The sequence below is a fragment of the Aquarana catesbeiana genome, linkage group LG12 (genome assembly GCF_042186555.1).
Source record: "Aquarana catesbeiana isolate 2022-GZ linkage group LG12, ASM4218655v1, whole genome shotgun sequence".
NCBI classification, from domain to species: Eukaryota; Metazoa; Chordata; class Amphibia; order Anura; family Ranidae; genus Aquarana; species Aquarana catesbeiana.
In genome coordinates this window covers 195,728,197-195,746,412 of record NC_133335.1, presented here as the reverse complement: position 1 = coordinate 195,746,412, position 18,216 = coordinate 195,728,197, and the positions used below count along the sequence as shown (strand labels likewise).

The window sequence follows — 18,216 nt, the reverse complement described above, 5'->3', positions numbered from 1 at the left end:
GTACTATAAGAATTCTGTTTATTCAAACTCAACTTCGGGGAACAATTAAAGTGGTTGTAAAGCCTCAAGGTTTTTCACCATAATGCATTCTATGCATTAAGGTGTAAAACCTTCTGTGGCACATATCCAGTGGCACGGCAGTGAAGGAAGGCTGAGTCCCGCTGTCTGTGTCAATTGACGCAGCAGCGGGGCTCGGGAACAAGCCCGAACGAGTGCCCCCAGGGAAGGCTGGTTTCCATGTGGGCACCCGATGAAGAGGAGGGGCCTGGAGCGCGAGCGGGGCACCCCAGAAGAAGATGATCAGGACTGCAGGTAAGTACAGGCTTGTTTGTTATTTTTATTTTAAAAAAACAAGGGTTTACAACCCCTTGGATGCTCCCTTTGCAACGGGGCCCCTCCCGCATTGCAGGAGTGAATGCAATGGTATTGCACAGAACAAGGGCTTACCTCCCTGTTTTGGGGTCCCCCGCAGCACTGTCCCCTCCTTCTGTTCTGTGAGTGCCCCATAACACACACAACATGGTTTGCCCCCTACTCTCTTTGTATGATTTGATTAACAGCAGCGGGAGCCAATGGCTCCCGCTGCTGCTTCTGTGTCCTGTGAATACAGGAAGAGGAGAGAGAAAAACTGCAGATGGGTACAGTGCTAGATCGATACATGACTCAAGTGAGTGGGTATTGGAATTTTTTTTTTTTTTTAACCTTATTGCATTTAGAACCACTTTAATCTTCACTCTAGCAGGCTTTCCTCCCTCTGTGCTATTTCTGTTTAGCATTCCAACAGGTGGTTGCACTCTGCCATCATGTACAATGCAAGATCAACAGTCCTGCATTTATAAGTGAGGATGTTGAGGGCCTGCCCACAAGCCAGAGGGAGGAGATGAGCTCTGTCTGCCAGGGGGAGCAAGGGATATGGTCAGTAAAAACTTCATTTAAAGCTACCCTAAGCAAAAACAAGCATTTAACATGAGGCATTTCTTTAAAGCTGAACTATGGGGAAAAATTAAAACTACCTTTGCCATGGCGCTCCCAGAGTTCAGCTCTAAAGAAAAACTGCTTTGCAAGTATAAACTGCCCTCCAATGTGGGGTGTCCTATGTGTGTAGATGCTTCTGCGATGTGTAAAAGTGTGGGTTCACTTTTTACATTTTTGAATGGGGTGCTTCAAGATTGTGCAGGTTGAGAATCACTGATATAAAACACATATTAAGAACACAGTAAAGCAGACATGTTGCATAGAGGTGTCCTTAGCTCACTGATATTATCTTATTCCATTTAGCGAGCCAGAAGAAAGGCCCAGGCCCCCAAGTCGTAGAAATTCCAGAATGGAGGAATTTTCCATCCCACAAGACATCTTGGAGAGTGGACAACGAAAACGTACGGCCCGTCCCAGCGCTACATCCATTTCCGCGAAAGGTGAAGGAAACCAGCCAACTGATATGCAGTAGATATACAAGATGTGTTTTAGCGGGTTGTTGCAAGGTCAACATGTTTAGGATGATGGATGGTTGTGGAGAAACTGTTGGACATCTACCAGAGACTGTGAGAGAGGAGAACTTTAAAGTGGTCTCGTCACATTCTGTGGCTTACAAGTGACACGTTTCCACAAATATTAATTCAAAGGGCCTGTTTAAAGAGAATATTTTAGGCCAGTGTTAAGTTGCCACACCTGGCTAATATGTGTCTTTGACAGGCGCTCGCTGGTGACTTCTCTTTTGGCTGATTTTCACTTTACCATACCTGGCCGACCCAGTAGCTTCCCGTGACGTCACCGCCACCATGACCTTACCAGGATGACTTTGGAGCAGCTCAGCTTCCTGATTGGGGTCTAGTTCCTCTACTTAAAAGGTCCGACAGTGGATGGAGTGCCTGGCTCAGCCTCCCACTCATGTCTAGGCCGCCAATACTTCGCCCCTTTACCTTCCCATTGATTGCCCATGTTGAAACTTTTCTACTTTGTGGGCTAGTATGAAGAAGCTGCACAGGCAGTATATGCACCTCCTCTGGCTTTGACTGCATAGATACACTGGTGACTAATCCACTTTAAAAGTTGTGTGTTGAAAATGATGGCACCGATGCAATGCTTGGTTTTAATAGGGGTATTGGAGAGCCAGCATGGGACCAAATCTGACTGATGAGGACACAGCCTGAATGTTTTTCTGTTTTAATAATGGGAACTGGGATAGCACTGTCGTAGAAAGTCATGTGTGTTACCTGTAGCAAACAACTGGACTTTATGTGATGTCTTAAGCCTATTGGTATGTAAGGCCCCTTTCAGATGGATCGGATCCGTCCAAGCAGAATCCGCCTGCTCAGCGGGGATCTCTCCACTGATACTCGCTGAGTAGGCAGATGTCAGGTCCGTGTCCGCTCCGCTATGCAAAGCGGACACAAACACAGCCCGCTCTACACTATGGGGCGGTCGGATGGAAACAGACTGCACATCCATTACCGATTGTCATCCGATCCGCTGGACGGATGGGGAACTACGCCATACGTCTATTTTTCGTGAATTTTATCGGTTCAGATGCCCGGTGGGTGCTGACATCTGCCGCCCCTTAGAGAACAATGGGTGGTCCAATCGGGTTACCTAAAAGACTGACAGGTGGACTCGATTGGTCCACTGGTGTGAAAGGGGACTACAGCAGACTTGCACTTTGAGTTTATTTCTGCTTTGGAAAATTACAGGGAAATTAGAAAGGCAGAATCAGGGTTCCTTAATTGTAAGCACTCAACTGTCAGCACTTCTGGATCATGTGACTTGAAGCACATATGATGGGTCACTTGACCCACAGCAGCTCTGGATTGTAGACACTGGCAGCAAAGTCTTCAATAACACTGAGGACTCTATTGGTCTCACCTCCCCAGGACGCAACGACTGGATCAGTATTTTTAAGCGGTCCAAAAAATCAATACAAGGGACATAATTTACAGTCAGTAGGATGTGTCCCTTGTGCCGATTCCTCTTCGGTTAGTAAAAATCTTCTTTCGTCCTGCCTCCCCACCTCCTCAGTTTTCTGGCGCGACGGGGGTTAATGCAGCTAATGGGACTGCCAATAAAGCAGCCTGACTATGCCTGCCCTTTGTGCCCAGCTGTTCCATTCATAGAAGCTGTACTACTGCTTCTGTGAATGGAACACAATCTATGATTGGAGGACTGGTGGATGATTGCTAGTTCCAGCCCCTCGATTCATAGGTCTGTTTTCATTCATAGAAACGGTAGTACGGCTTCAATGAATGAAGCAGCTGGGCAGACAGGACAGGCATAGTTAGGCTCTCTGGATGAGAACCTGTGAAAGCCAGTTAGTTGTATTACCCCCACCGTTCCAGAAGATTGCAGGAGCAGGTGGGTGAGGGTTGACAGGACGGAGGGAGATTTTCACTAAAAGAAGAGAAATCAGCACAAGGGACATCCTACTTGACTGTAAGCTATGTTCCTTGTGCTGATTTTTTCTGTTTGTGATTTTTGGCTGCATGTTGGCTTTATTGAAGTTTTTATGATTCAGTAAAACATTAAGGCCTCATGCACACTGGGTGTTATTGAAGCTTCTTTAGGGGCGTCAGGCGTTTTTTTTTTCCTTACCTCTAAATTCTCCTGCATGTTATCCTGTGTTCATGCACACATAGGCTTCTAGCAGCGTTTTCAGGCAGGAGAGTTTAGTGGCAGAAAAAAAAACCCAGTGCGTCCTGGAGCAGCGGTGTTTTGGCAGAAAAAATGACTGAAGCTGCTAAACGTGCCTAAAACGCTATGAGCGTTAATTTATTTCAGTGGATAGAATAAATGATTTATTCTGGCCAATGAAATTTAATTAACTCCCAAACGCTAGACATTGGTAAACACTTGTAAATGGAGTACACACTTTTACAAGCGTCAGGTTTTTTTTTTTTTTCTGCTCAAAACAGGAGGCTTCTAGGGGAGTTTAAAAAAAAATGCCAGTTTGCACGAGGCATAAAATGTGTAATTTCAGTGGATAGCGCTTTTAATTTCATTCTGGCCTCTGTCCTTTGCTCAAAAACACACATATACACACATACTGTATACACTATATAGGCAAAAGTTTGTGGACCTGACCATCACTACCTATATAAGCTTGTTGCACATTTTCCCAAATCATGGGCATTTGTTTGGATTGGCCTCCTCCCCTTTTGTGGCCATCCAATTCCAAAATTTAGCATGCATTTATATCTGCTCTCTACCCCCCACCCCCAATCTCCTTTGTGGCTATCACAAACAGGCTCCATTCTTGTGGGAAGATTTCCACAAGATTTTGAGTTTGCATGTGGAAATTTACAGCTGTGCTCAAAAGTTTGCATACCCTGGCAGGAATCAAGATATATTTTGGCATTAATATTGAAAATATGACTGATCATGCCAAAAAAACTCTTTTATTTAGATTGTGATCATATGAAACCATTTAGTTGTTTGACTCCTTTTTAAATCATATTGATAATAGAAATCCACCAAATGGCCCTGATCAAAAGCTGACATACCCTGAAATGGTTGGCCTTGGTACAGACACAGATGGTGGCACACACAGGTTAAAATGGCAAATAAAGGTTCATTTCCCACATCTGTGGCTTTTTAAATTGCAATTAGTGTCTGTATAAATAGTCAATCAGTTTGTTAGCGCTCACATGGATGCACTGAGCAGGCTCGATACTAAGCCATGGAGAGCAGAAAAGAACTGTAAAAAGACCTGCGTAACAAGGTAATGGAACTTTATAAAGATATAAAAGGATATCCAAAACCTTAAATTTGCCAGTAAGTACTCTTTAACCACTTATTAAGAAGTGGAAAACTTGAGGATCTCTTATATCAAACCGAGGTCAGGTAGACCAAGACAGATTGCAGTATAATCTGCCAGAGGAACTGTTCGGGATACAAAGAAAAACCCACAGGTAACCTCAGGAAAAATACAGGCTGTTCTGGAAAAAGATGGTATGGTTGTTTTTAAAGAGCACAATACCACAATACTTTAACAAAAATTAGCTGCATGGTCTAGTTGCCACTAAGAAGCCTTTACTGCACCAATGCCGCAAAAAAACCCGGTGAGGCATGGCAAGGTGGTGGTGGGCATATTGTAACCAGGCTTTTTTGTGGAATTAGCACAGTAAAGGATTCTCTTTGGCAACTAGACCATGCCAGTAATTTTTGTTCAAGTATCGTATTGCGCTCCTTAAAAACAACCACACCATTTTTTTTTTGCAGAGCAGCCTGTATTTCTCCTGAGGTTACCTGTGGGTTTTTCTTTGTATCCGGAACAATTTTTCTGGCAGTTATGGCTGCAATCTTTCTTGGTCTAAAGAAAAAATGAAAAAAGGAGAGGGCGCACCGACCTAGTGCATTACCAAAACAAAGATTTATTAAGAGTATAAAAACAAAGATACTACTCACAAGCGAGCATTAAAAACAGGCTTTTCTTAACGGTAGCAGCTGTATCCTTCGCTGCCTGATGACGAGAGGTAGACGATAGAAAGAGAAAGAAAAGGATCTTTCTTGGTCTACCTGACCTTGGTTGATTTGGTATCAAGAGATCCCTGAATTTTCCACTTCTTAATAAGTGATTGAACAGTACTGACTGGCAAATTTAATGCTTTGGATATCTTTTTATATCCGTATACAGCTTTATAAAGTTCTTTTCTGCTCCAAATGGCTCAGCATCTGGTCTGCTCCGTGCATTTGCGTGAGAGCTAACAAACTGATAATTTATACACAGACACAAATTGCAATTTAAAAAGCCACAGATGTGGGAAATTAACCTTTTATTTGCCATTTTAACCTGTATGTGTCACCTTGTGTGTTTGTACCAAGGCCAAACATTCCAGGGTATATAAACTTTTGATCAGGGCCATTTGGGTGATTTCTGTTATCATGATTTAAAAAGGAGTCAAACAACTATGTGATAATAAATGGCTTCATATGATCACTATCCTTAAGGCGGAGCTCCACCCAAAAGGGAAAGTTACGCTTTAAGCACCCCCCCCTCCTCTGCCACATTTGGCATGCCATTTTTTGGGGGAGCAGCGGGTACCTAGTTTTGACAGGTGCCCACTCCTTCTTCTGCTCCGATCGCTTAGGGCAGTGGTTCTCAACTCCTGCCCTCAGGACCCACTAATAGGCCAAGTTTGCAAGATAACTGAAATACATCACAGGTTATATCATTTGCTGCTCAGTGATTGCAGTATTCTTGTCTGCATCTCCCCAAGGTAGTACTTAAATGTGGCCTGTTAGTGAGTCCTGGGGACAGGAGTTGAGAACCACTGGCTTAGGCGTTCTGAGCGGAAGTTCTCCTCTTCTCTTCCCTCCCTGCAGTCTTCTGTGACATGTCACAGTTACCAGAAGACTGCCTGACCACGCAAGAGGCGCAGCGAGTTTCGGCATTCGCAGTGCCCACAGTTGTAATTCTGGCCCGAGGTAGAGAATTGAGGGTTCGAGCGGCTGCATCGCTGGATCCTGGGACAGGTGAGTGTGTTTATTAGGTCAGCAGTTACATTTTTTGTAACTGCGGATTTTTAAACACAAAAATGACCGGAGCTCCGCTTTTAATAAAAGAGAGTTTTTTGCCATGATCAGTCATATTTTCTATATTAATGCCAAAATTTCACAACTTCTGCCAAGGTATGCAAACTTTTGAGCAAAGCTGTATGGCCATTCCGCATAAAGAGTATTGTGATCAGATACCGATGTTGGATGGGAAAACAAAGTTCAAATCAGTGTTCCAAATAATCCAAAAGGTGTTCATTTTCAGGACTCTGTGCAAACCATTCAAGTTCTTCCAAACCAAACTCATCATAGCATGTTTTTATAAAGCTGGCTTTGTAGACAGGGGCACAGTCCTGCTGAAACTGAAAAGGGTTTTCCCCAAAGTGCTTACACCATGTTGGAGGTGCATGTTTGACACATTCACAGCCTCTGGTGTGCAGTGTAATGCAGTGGTGCCAATGACCAATCCCTGAACTGTCTTTACTTTTTTTTTGCAAACTTTATTGAAATGTTGCAAAGTTCTGTTGGCTGCAGTGTGGTGCAATGCAGTGGATTGTGTTGCACTGTGCATAGTACCACAGCATGGTGCTGTGAACTAGCCTCATAGGAAACAAACCTTTTTGCCTGGTCTTGCTTTAGGAATAAATTGGGCAAGGTAGCTCAGCGCAGTCCCAACACACTTCACGTGAACAGGCCCTGAAATGTCTTTGCATGCTGTAGCATTACCTTTTGCTGGAAACCCCTAAACTCTAGGGTCTTCCACATACTTTTGGCCATGTAGTGGGTTTTATGGTTACGTATACATAAACTTCTGGCCGCATATATTGTACATTGGCATATATACTACAATATTCTTATTTTGTTTGTGCATAAATAGAAGGGGCTGCTCCCAAGTACACTATTGCTCCCCCTCCCCCCTCTTACAAGCCCTGTGTGTTGGTAGTTATAGTATAGAGAGGGCACCATTCAACACACTGACTGATGAAGTCTGATTGGTTGCTATGGGTCACAGCTATCTGCTTCAATATGCGTAATGCATTCATGTGTGTTTCATAGAATTCATAATTATACCAAATTGCTTTGCTTATGTTGCTGGTGGCTTGCAGGTAGCTTATATTGCAGTATAATGTGACCGTGGTGCAGTATTGTGCTGTTGGGGTCTATAGATGATGCATTACATTCCCTCTGCAGAGCAGACCCTACATAGTACATACTATCTGGTTCTTATTTGCAAGGATAACAGTAAGTTTTCACTGGGATGTTAAAACGGTCTCTGCACCCTCAGAAAACACCCCCAACAGTCAAAGGGCCCCCAATGTGAGCTACAAAGCTACTAATGATTACAACGTCAACCCCTTGACTGCCGGAGGGGCAGTCAGTGCCAGTGCTCTGTTCCCTGTTGGCAGTGAAGAGGTTAATCAACCACTGTTTTTTCCTTGCAGAACCTGGAGCCAGTTCCAACCAATCCAAACGGAGGAAGTCCAAGTAGACTTTTATTTTTATTTTTTTCTTCTTTTTTTATTGGCACATCTGCTGACAGATCTGTAAATGTTCGTGAGCTGTGATATATCTCTATTTTTTTATCAACTGGAGGTGAATATGTTTGTACAGTTCTCATAGTTTTTATTGTCTGTTGTTTTCCTGTGTCTTTTGGGGAAACGTAGTACTTCTTTCTTATTTTAATGAACTGAGATTTTAAACTACCTACCCGCCCCCAATTTTACCTAAAGTCTTTTCCTTTGCGGCCCGTTTAATACTGGGAAAAGACTTAATAAGAAAGTTAGGGAATATAAAATTGTCTTTGCTTTTTTTTAATTTAAATTCACAGTAGCATATATTTAAAAAACGGTCACAGTTTACTTACTAGTTCAGCTAATGGCTTCCTTTTAGACAGGAAATTAGGTAGTTTTGACTTCGGCACCTTGAAGCAAAGGTCATTAACTCAGAGCAACACAGGTCAGAAGTATCTATTAAAATGTGGTTGCTATAGTTATGCAGTCATAATTGCTCCTTTTGCTGCCCTACTAAATAATTTCCAGTTTTAATTGCTTGCAAAGAGATTAAAAATGAAAGCCAATGTTTGACCGGTTAATGTGTTTGAACAATTTGGGTTCATTGACTACAGCCGTGCAAGGTGCAATGCAGTAACCACAAAGTGCTGTGCCCAGGGCAACCAGCCAGAATCCATTTAGTATGAATGAAAACTTCAGTAAGCTGAACTCTGATTACTAACTCTGGTTATTGTGGGTTTTGGCACATTACTCCTTGCACTGTTTTTTGAATAGAAGCCTTTAGCCTTCAGATACGTTATTAGAATACCCTTGTTAGAGCACAAACACACATTTGAAACCTATTGTGGAGTTAATATCCTCATATAGTTGAGTTTAAAGTGGAACTAAACCCTCCTAATGTTTTCAGCCAAGGAAGCTGCCATCCTGGCCTCTGTTTTGATCTTCAGCTGCCATGGTGCTGCACATGTGATCAGTTATGGCACCAGACATTTGATGGTTTGACAGTTTGGTTGAGAGCACAAGCAAATGTGACAGTTACATTCCTGGCACGTGTTGGGAATGTAACTGTTTTTTTAAACTGTTAATCAGTGGGTTTAGTTCCGCTTTAAGATGGAAAAAATGATTGGTTTTGTCAGTATGTATCCTATGGCTAGATTGCAAGGAGGAAAAATAAGTCTTATTTCAGTCCTGAGGCTGGCCAGTAGAAATTCTCAGATTGAGGCTGTTAGATTCCAAGTCTCATTTTCTCTTAGATGTTGAAAATTGGCTGCTATGAGATGCCTTCTTTCAAACAACTGTAAAACATACTAGCCACTTATACCCCTTTGGCATTAATCAAAAGATCTGATTGGAAGACTAATTTGTTTTTTCAGTTTGTATCATTTTAGCAAACATACCACAATAGCAACAGAGAGGTGCCATCTTTAGTTTTTCACCCTCCACTGGGAGAACACAACAAGGTATTTGGTTACAACATCACTCGTCATTGTTCAGTGGTCATCGGTCAGAACTTGCTGGCCTTATTAATCAAGATGTCTGGGGGATGAATTTCTTCACATGGTCTGCATTACCCCAATAGTGGTCAGGTTTGAAATCTGAACTCCAGGCACAAACATTTAACTATATTCCTCTATAGCGGGGGTCTCCAAACTTTCTAAACAAAGGGGTAGTTTATGGTCCTTCAGAATTTAGGGGGGCTGGACTGCGGCCATTGGGAGAAGAAATTGTCCTGGTTTCAGTGGGAGTAAACAATGCCTCTTTGGTATTGGGTGGAGTAATAGTGCCCCATCCTTGGCGTCAATAGGAGATCTAGTGCCCCATTGCTGATGTCAGTAGCAGAAATTACGACCATTGTTGGTGTCAGTTGGAGGAATAGTGTCCTTTATCAGTGGGAAGAAAAGTTCCCCCGAGAGGCACAGTTTGGAGACCACTGCTCTATAGCCACAAGGATATGAAAAACTGTGTGTGTACCAAATGCATTTAGAAACCCAGAGAGCAGTGCTGTGGAGGGAACCCCAGCAGAAAATTATGGCAGATGGGAGAGGGGATGCATGACCAGTCACCTGACACAGTGAGAGAGCAATAGTGACTGGTCTTCATTACAGGAAACTCCTGTACAAAGGCAAAGTGCAGATGTTGTTTCATGCTGGAATACTGCACAGTAATACACAAAGGAAACCAGGATTGAAGTAGGAATACCTATGGCTTTGCTGACATGAACATGGGAGGTTGCCACTGCCAAACCACTGGTTTCATTACTTTGAGTTACTGACACAGAACAAGTATGTCCATAAGGACTTTTAGCTCTTCCTGAATTTACAGGCATTCTTAGAAAAGGTGATCACCAATGGCAGCCCTCCATGTTTCTCCTAGATTTACTTTAAAGCAAACTAGATATGAAGAGAGAATATAATTAGGTTGTACAATACTCAGACATCTTCTGGTATGGTGGCCATTCCCCCATCTGCCAGCCTAGTGTATCTTTTGGACAAGGATCAGGACACAAAGGGCGAACCTAATTCTACGAGTGGAAGCACAAAGAAAACTGTTGCATGACAGGACTGATCCATCTACTGCACATAGAGATGTATTAACCTTGCATGCACCCCTGCTGTCAATCAGGTAAATTTCAAGACACGTAGCAGTGGGCATGGGCACTATCAAAGACTACCAGATGTCTTCCTTATTTGTTTTTCACAAAAGATATAGTATGTTAGCTTTTGGCCAAAATGTTAATTTTACATATATTTGATGCGAGTTCCAGTATCCGTACTTAGTCTCATGTAAATGCTTTGGTTCTATAAAGGGAATATTACAGCAAAAGGTATAGTAAGCACTCAAAGAACTTTCATCAAGCGATGATAAAGATCACATAGTTGCCTTATTACACCAACTTTTCACTGAGGAACAGCCCAACCTTCTCAAGGTAATATGCATGTAATAGTAAACCTAGCCTATACTATCATCATCCTCTCTGGGAAGTCTGTTGAGTGCCTACTGCACCTTTTGCAGCTTTATACTGATATATATATATATAATGTGTAATATGTATAAAACGGATGTTGTGGCCAAAAGCTCACCACACCCTTGAAGCAAAAGACAAAACAGGGATGTACTTATATACCTTACCAACACATTTGCCAATCACATTCTACATTGCTGCAAAGTGAGGTCTGGTTGGTTGCTGTGGTGTAATGCAGACCATCTGATGAAACCTTCTTTCTTCACACACTTACTGTAATTGTGTTGTGAAAGTGTACATATGGTGTCGAGGTTGCACTGTTCCTCTCTTGATCTTCAGCTCAGATTGGCCAGGCACATAGGGATGCAGAGAGCCTTAGTATCTGGACGCATAGGTTAGCGGTACAAAGCATTCTGGGACAGAATGGACTCTTTTTTTTTTTTTAAATTCACATATTGGGTAACTGGATACACTGCACACCTTAGCTGAAGGGCAGTCATTCAGGAAAGAGTCAGACTGGATCGCCTGCAGGGTCATGGCTCATGTGTATTCATTGTTGCATATAGTAGTTATATATAGTAGCTTCTAAATTTATTATAAATCATCTGCTTTAGTTTTCTCATTGCCAAAAGACAATGCAGGTCGCTATTTTTTAGACTTAACCAGTATGAGAATCCATCCTAGGCTATTTTCTAACTGAAAAGTCAAGTAGTTTAAGTCAAAAAATAGCATCCTTGTACTGCATAGGGCAATGGGAGAACTTTAACAGAACATGTACATATTGTAGTATACATCCAGCAGTATAAAGACTTCCGGTGATTTCCTTTAAACGAGACCACAGAATAGCAGAACATTGTGTCCCCTGTACTTTCTTTGGTTTTTGTAATAGATTTATTATTGAATAATGCGAACACCCCTTATTTCGTCTTGTCAAAGTACTGTATTTATATAGCAGAGTTTATTAAAGCATCAGCTAGGAGTCTGAAATGTTGTAAATAATTTTAACAATCATGGTTAATTTGTTGTAGAATTGGACCAGTTGAAACATTGTTTGTAACAAATATGTTGATGTTTTAAAATTAAATGTTTTTTTTTTCTTAATGAAACAGCTCAGTTTTTGTTTTCTTGTGTGTGTGTGTGTGTGTGTGTGTGTGTGTATACCGTATTTATCGGCGTATAACACGCACTTTTTTCCCCTTAAAATCGTGGGTGCGTGTTATACGCCGATCGTCAGCCTTTTGGCGGCTCTCGGCCGCTTTCGGCCATTCTCGGCGGCTCTCGCAGTCCCACATGAGCCGCCGAGACCAGCCGAAAACCGCAGAGTGCGGCTGAGAATGGCCGAGAGCAGCCGAGACACAACGAGAATGGCCGCGCCATTTTTAAACGGCAGTAGTCTGCAAATGATGGACAAGGCTACAGATGGACACTGACAAGGCTGCTTTGATGGGCATTTAAATGTAAGTTTTTTCCCTTAACATTCCCTCCTAAACTTGGGGTGCGTGTTATACGCCGGCGCGTGTTATATGCCGATAAATATGGTATATATTTATCTTCATCTGCAGGTTTGCTGTAGCTGAATCAAATAGTGAATCTAATGCATATTGTTCTATTGTGTTTATTATTGAAGAAAGGAACTTCTGTCAGTGGCTGCCAAATTGGCAGTGGGTCCCATTGGGAGCTTCCACAATAATTGGGTGTCAGTAGAATGTTCTGGAGCAGCCATGCTCAAACTTTTTTTTTTTTTTAACACAGATGAACCCTTGAAATAACTTTTTGGTCTCCGTGAACCCCTTATAACAATAGCTCAGGTGTAAACAGTAATCCAAACGATAAGAATAAATAAAAGAATAAGGATTGTGGCCAACTTAAGCTGACCATAGATGGAGTGATTTTTGTTGCAGGAAAGAAAATCTCTTGATTCTCCCATCAATACAAGTGTTGATGGAGGAATCCCTCCTGTGGAGCCATTGTGAAAGCTATCCCCGCTGGTTGTACCCAAGTTGATTGATCGAACAAGCAACTTGGGTACATGTATCCTGCCCATACATGGTTTGAATCTCTGCCGGTTCCTGCTGAACCGGCCAAGATTTGCACTGTCTATGCCAGCTTTACGCCCCTTGCACATGTAGCTATCCAGCTGCAGTGCATCCCTCCCAGCATTATAGCATGCCCAGGAGGGACAGGTGCAAGGTCCATGGCCGCTGTCAAAGTCCTCTGTGTTCCTGACCTTTATCCCTGGGCAGACAGGGTGCCCCTGCCTCTGGGTACAGCATTCAGCCCTATCCACTACTACAAGTAGTGTCATGTCACAACTGAGTATAAAAGAGAAGACAAGCGCCTCTAAGTATAGCAATATGGTTACATTTAATGAAGGTAAAACATTTAGCAACATATTGCTACTCTTAGAGGTGCCTCTCTTCTCTTTAATGCTCTGTAGCTCCTGCTGGACTTTGCTTCTAATCCCCTTGTGGAGGCATTTTATGGTTACACAACCTATCACGTTGCTATAATCTTTTTGTATGGACTATAAACTGAAGAACCTATGAGTAAATGGTTGTGGAACAAATCATTTTGAGTTTCCATTATTTCTTATGGGGAAATTTGCTTTGATATACAAGCAAGTTTCTGGAATGAATTATGCTCACAATCCATGGTTTTACTGTATATTGCTTCTACTTTTACGGATATGTAAGTGTATATCAGTGACCATGGGTGTAAACCCCGCTTGGTGATTTTTACTTACAGCTAAGCCTATAATAAAGCTTAGCTTTAGGTAAAAAGAATATCTCATAAACCTGCACGGTTTAGGAGATATTGACCCTGTATGCAGCTGCTGATGTCAGCAGGGCATGCGCTCTGCAGGTCCGGCGTATCCTGTCGGAACGGAGGGCTCCCGCGCGCATGCGCCGGAGTGACATTGTCGCGGCTCCAGACACTCACAGCGCCGGAGTCAGGGATCCTGGAAGAAATGCTGAGTGAACATGTCGGCACCCTCAGCGGTAACCGGGTGCTGCTGCAGGGCTTCGTTCTAAGGTATTTCCTAATGTGCTAGTATGCGATGTTGGTCTTTAGTCTTGCATGTTTTTTTTTTGTTTTGTTTTTTCTCTCAGCGGTTTACTACTGCTTTTAAGTGTATGGTGTGATTCTAACAGCTGTATTTTTGCACTGCTTTTATACAAATATATGAACATATTTACATGTTCAAGTAAATCTTTAGTCTTTAAGCTGAATTCCAGGTATGTTTTGTTTTTTTGCATAGTTTCATTGGTTCAGCTTGGACCGATGTATGTATGCATATTCCATACCTGGTAGATTCTGTACTAGCGGAGAATGTAGAATGCTACTTCAGTCATCCTCGCTGTCTTGGGCAGCTTCCCTGCTGCATGGTAACTACAGGGGTTTGCTCACTCAGCACAAGTGCCATTCAGAGAATGTTATGTATTGTTTTTTAACTAAAGCAAGACGTTCATCCCCATCTTCTAAACTAAGGTTTTTAGGAAATGGCAACAGGATATCCCCTCCCTCACTGATGAGGACTGGGAAAGCTGTGTTTCCTCCTATGTCGCCAATCTGATTTCTACTAGAGATCGCTTCATACAACTTCAATTTTTACACAGGGCTTACTTTACACCACGCAGACTGGCAGCTATCTACCCGGAGAGATCCTCGTCCTGCCCACGATGTGGAAACCTGGAGGCTTCCTTTATACATATGATATGGTCCCGACCCCTTTTGCAGAGCTTCTGGGAACAGGTTCGCAGGGGATGTTAACCAGGTTGCGGGGGCCCGGTCCGAGTAAGTGACAAAATCTGGTTCTTCTGGATAGATTCCTGGGGTTCTTTACAGCTGGAGGAAGCTGACCCTTAGTTTTATCTATAATAGTTGGCTGGGTGGACCCAAGGCTGGTTGTAATCTGTCTAGCCCCCCCCCCCATCCTCTCCCTTCCCTTCTACATATCCTCCCTGACCCCCCAGCCCCCCCGTCCTCTCCGCCATACCTATCCCCCCCTCTTTCCTTATCCCCCTGCCCCCCCCTCCGGCGATCCTCCAGTGTTTGTCCAAGACTCACTGGTCCGGGTGAGAGTGTTCTAGTAAATGTAGGATAACCCTCTTTTTTCTAGTAGTCCTCCTGTTGAATACGGTTGACTGGTATTCCCTTATACAGACATATGTAAACAATGCATACTATGTATATTTTTGTACCTTTTTTTTTTTTTTACCCTGCAATGTTTTGTGATACTGACATGAATATTGCTTTTCAATAACATTTACTCAGTTAAAAAAAAAAGCAAGACTTTCTCTTATTAGATGAGGTGGACAGGTGGGCGGTAACGTCACAATCTCCACCTAATCCAATAAGAGAAAGCTTTAAATGCTTTGAGAAAAACACAAGGTGTTCTCTGAATGGTGCCCATGCAGAGCAGGCTACCCCTGTGGTTACCATGCAGCAGGGCAGCTGCCTGGCACAAGACCCAGAAGATATAGAGGATCACTGTAGTAGGGGTGGCCAACTACATTTTCTTCTTTCAAAGGAATCAGACATACTTAGCGCCAGTTCACACTATATGCGGTGACAGACGTTTTACTTCTTGGTATAATGTCTGTCACCCCAGGGACACGCCGGAAACCGTTGTTTCCCATTCACACTGCAATGCAACCTGGTGCTGCACTAAAATGCAGACATGCTGCATTTTATCACAGCGTATTAAGGCAAATTGCACTGCAGTGTCAGGCAGCGCCATGCATCGTGCTGCTCAACATTGCAGTGAATGAAGTGTACGTTTTGTACACTTCAAATAAAGCTTGTACGAAAAAAAAAAAGGGGGAGCTGTGTGATGTGGTTATGTTTTATAAGCTTGTTTCTATTCTCCAGTAGAATAGTCTCTGTCCTTACTGTCATTTAGCAAGGATGCAGGTTTGATTGTGGATGTTTGGCGTTGAGGAACTTGACTGGCCTGCACAAAGTCCTGACCTCAACCTGATAGAACACCTTTGGGATGAATTAGAGCAGAGACTGCGAGCCAGGCTTTGTCGTCTTCATCAGTGCCTGACCTCACAAATGTGCTTCTGGAAGAATGATCAAACATTCCCATAGACACACTACTAAACCTTGTGGACAGTCTTCCCAGAAGAATTGAAGCTGTAAAGGGTGGGCCAACTCAGTATTGAACCCTACGGACTAAAGGCCATACACACACTTTGATTTTCGGACGTCAATTGTGTTGCGACGACCGATCGTCCGCAAATCTTACCGTTAGTACGGTGCTTTCGACAGCCGATTTTCACTTTTTCATCAGGCACAAACTGGATGTGCAGACTATAACATTTTTGTCGGATGTGAACTCAACGTTTGATTTTCATTTCATTAGTACGGTTTTCGTACGAAAAAAATCGTAAGAGCAAGACTACGCATGCTCAGAAACTAAAGAATACATACAAAACAATTCAACATGTTACGTCACTTTTGACGTATTCTGTCATGCGAAAATTCTCGTATTGTGAGTAACCTCTTCACTTTCGACATGAGACTAGCACGGAACAAAAATCAAACGTTCTGTCGTCCGAAAATCAAAGCATGTGTACGAGGCTTAAGACTGGGATGCCATTAAAGTTCTTGTGCGTGTAAAGCAGGGGTCTCAAACTGGAGGCCCTCAGGCTGTTGCGAAACTACAAGTCCCATCATGCCTCTGCCTGTGGGAGTCATGCTTGTAACTGTCAGCTTTGCAATGCCTCATGGGACTTGTAGTTTTGCATCAGCTGGAGGGCCACCAGTTTGAGACCCTTGGTGTAAAGGCAGGTGTCCCAATACTTTTGACAATATAGTGTTTGTGCGAAGCTGGAGGAATGTAAGTATGCAATAATGCAAACAATTCCTGGAATTTAGCTTTAACCGCTTGACATCCGGAGGACGTCATATGACGTCCTCGACTTTCGGGGCTTATATCTGAATGATGTCTGAGGCTACAGACATCATTCAGATACCGGCATTTTCAGCCGGCGATTCCGTACACCATAAGAACGATCATAGCGGCTGTTCCGCCGCTTGATCGTTCTTACGGGCGGCGGGAGGGGACGTCCCCCCCCTCCCGCCGCCCTCCGGTGCTACTACCGACTCACCTCAGCGATCGGTGAGTTGGATAGCGGATCCGCCGGCACCGGATGTTCACCATAGAGATTTCCGGCGGACCAGATGGTCGCCGGAGTCTCTATGATCGTTCGGAGGCCGGGCGCGATGTTATGACGTCACGCCCGGCCTCTGCATTCAAAAAAACGGCGCCGCTTCAGCTGTGAAGCGGCGATCGTTTTATTTTTTTTTTTGATTTTAGGCTTCCCAGCCTAGAGGTGAGATGTGGGGTCTTATTGACCCCATATCTCACTGTAAAGAGGACTGATCGTGTCATATTCCTATTACAAGGGATGTTTACATTCCTTGTAATAGGAATAAAAGTGATCAAAAAAAAAAAAAAATTTTTAAAGTGTAAAAATAAAAATTTTTAAGTAAAATTAACAATAAAAAAAAAAAAAAAAATTTTTAAAGCGCCCCTGTCCCCGTGAGCTCGCACGCAGAAGCGAACGCATACGTAAGTCCCGCCCACATATGAAAACGGTGTTCAAACCACACATGTGAGGTATCGCCGCGAACGTTAGAGCGAGAGCAATAATTTTGGCCCTAGACCTCCTCTGTAACTCAAAACATGTAACCAGTAAAAAATGTTAAAGCGTCGCCTATGGGGATTTTTAAGTACCAAAGTTTGGCGCCATTCCACGAGCGTGTGCAATTTTGAAGCGTGACATGTTAGGTATCTATTTACTCGGCGTAACTTCATCTTTCACACAATGCAAAAAAATTTGGCTAACTTTGCTGTTTTGTTTTTTTTTAAAGCATGAAACTGTTTTTTTTTCAAAAAAAACGCGTTTGAAAAATTGCTGCGCAAATACCGTGCAAGATAAAAAGTTGCAATGACTGCCATTGTATTCTCTAGGGTCTCTGCTAAAAAAACATATATAATGTTTGGGGGTTCTATCTAATTTTATAGCAAAGAAATGATGATTTTTGACATGTAGGAGCGAAGTGTCAGAAATGGCCTGGATGTGAAGTGGTTAAACAAATGCTCAAACTATTCATTACGGATTCATAGTGTGCTGGTAACATGCAGTTTATTCTTATCTTTCTGGTGTAGACACAATAAAAGCAAACGGGGGTTACAACCCTTCTCCACTCTATCCAAACCCAGAAAAAGCATCGGCTGGAATTCTCATG

General features: G+C 42.9%; 1 protein-coding gene across 3 annotated transcripts in view; it reads left to right on the top strand.

Annotated features, from left to right (window-relative positions):
* NCOA6 (nuclear receptor coactivator 6) overlaps nt 1–12,062 on the top strand; it is an 85,322-nt gene extending 73,260 nt beyond the window's left edge. For all 3 annotated transcript variants that reach the window (XM_073606378.1, XM_073606376.1, XM_073606377.1), the window contains 2 exons: nt 1,279–1,415; nt 7,926–12,062. In XM_073606378.1, coding sequence (XP_073462479.1) covers nt 1,279–1,415; nt 7,926–7,972 — 184 coding nt within the window. In that variant the 3' untranslated portion in view covers nt 7,973–12,062. The remainder of the gene's footprint in view (nt 1–1,278; nt 1,416–7,925) is intronic.
* Nucleotides 12,063–18,216: the final 6,154 nt, after the last annotated feature.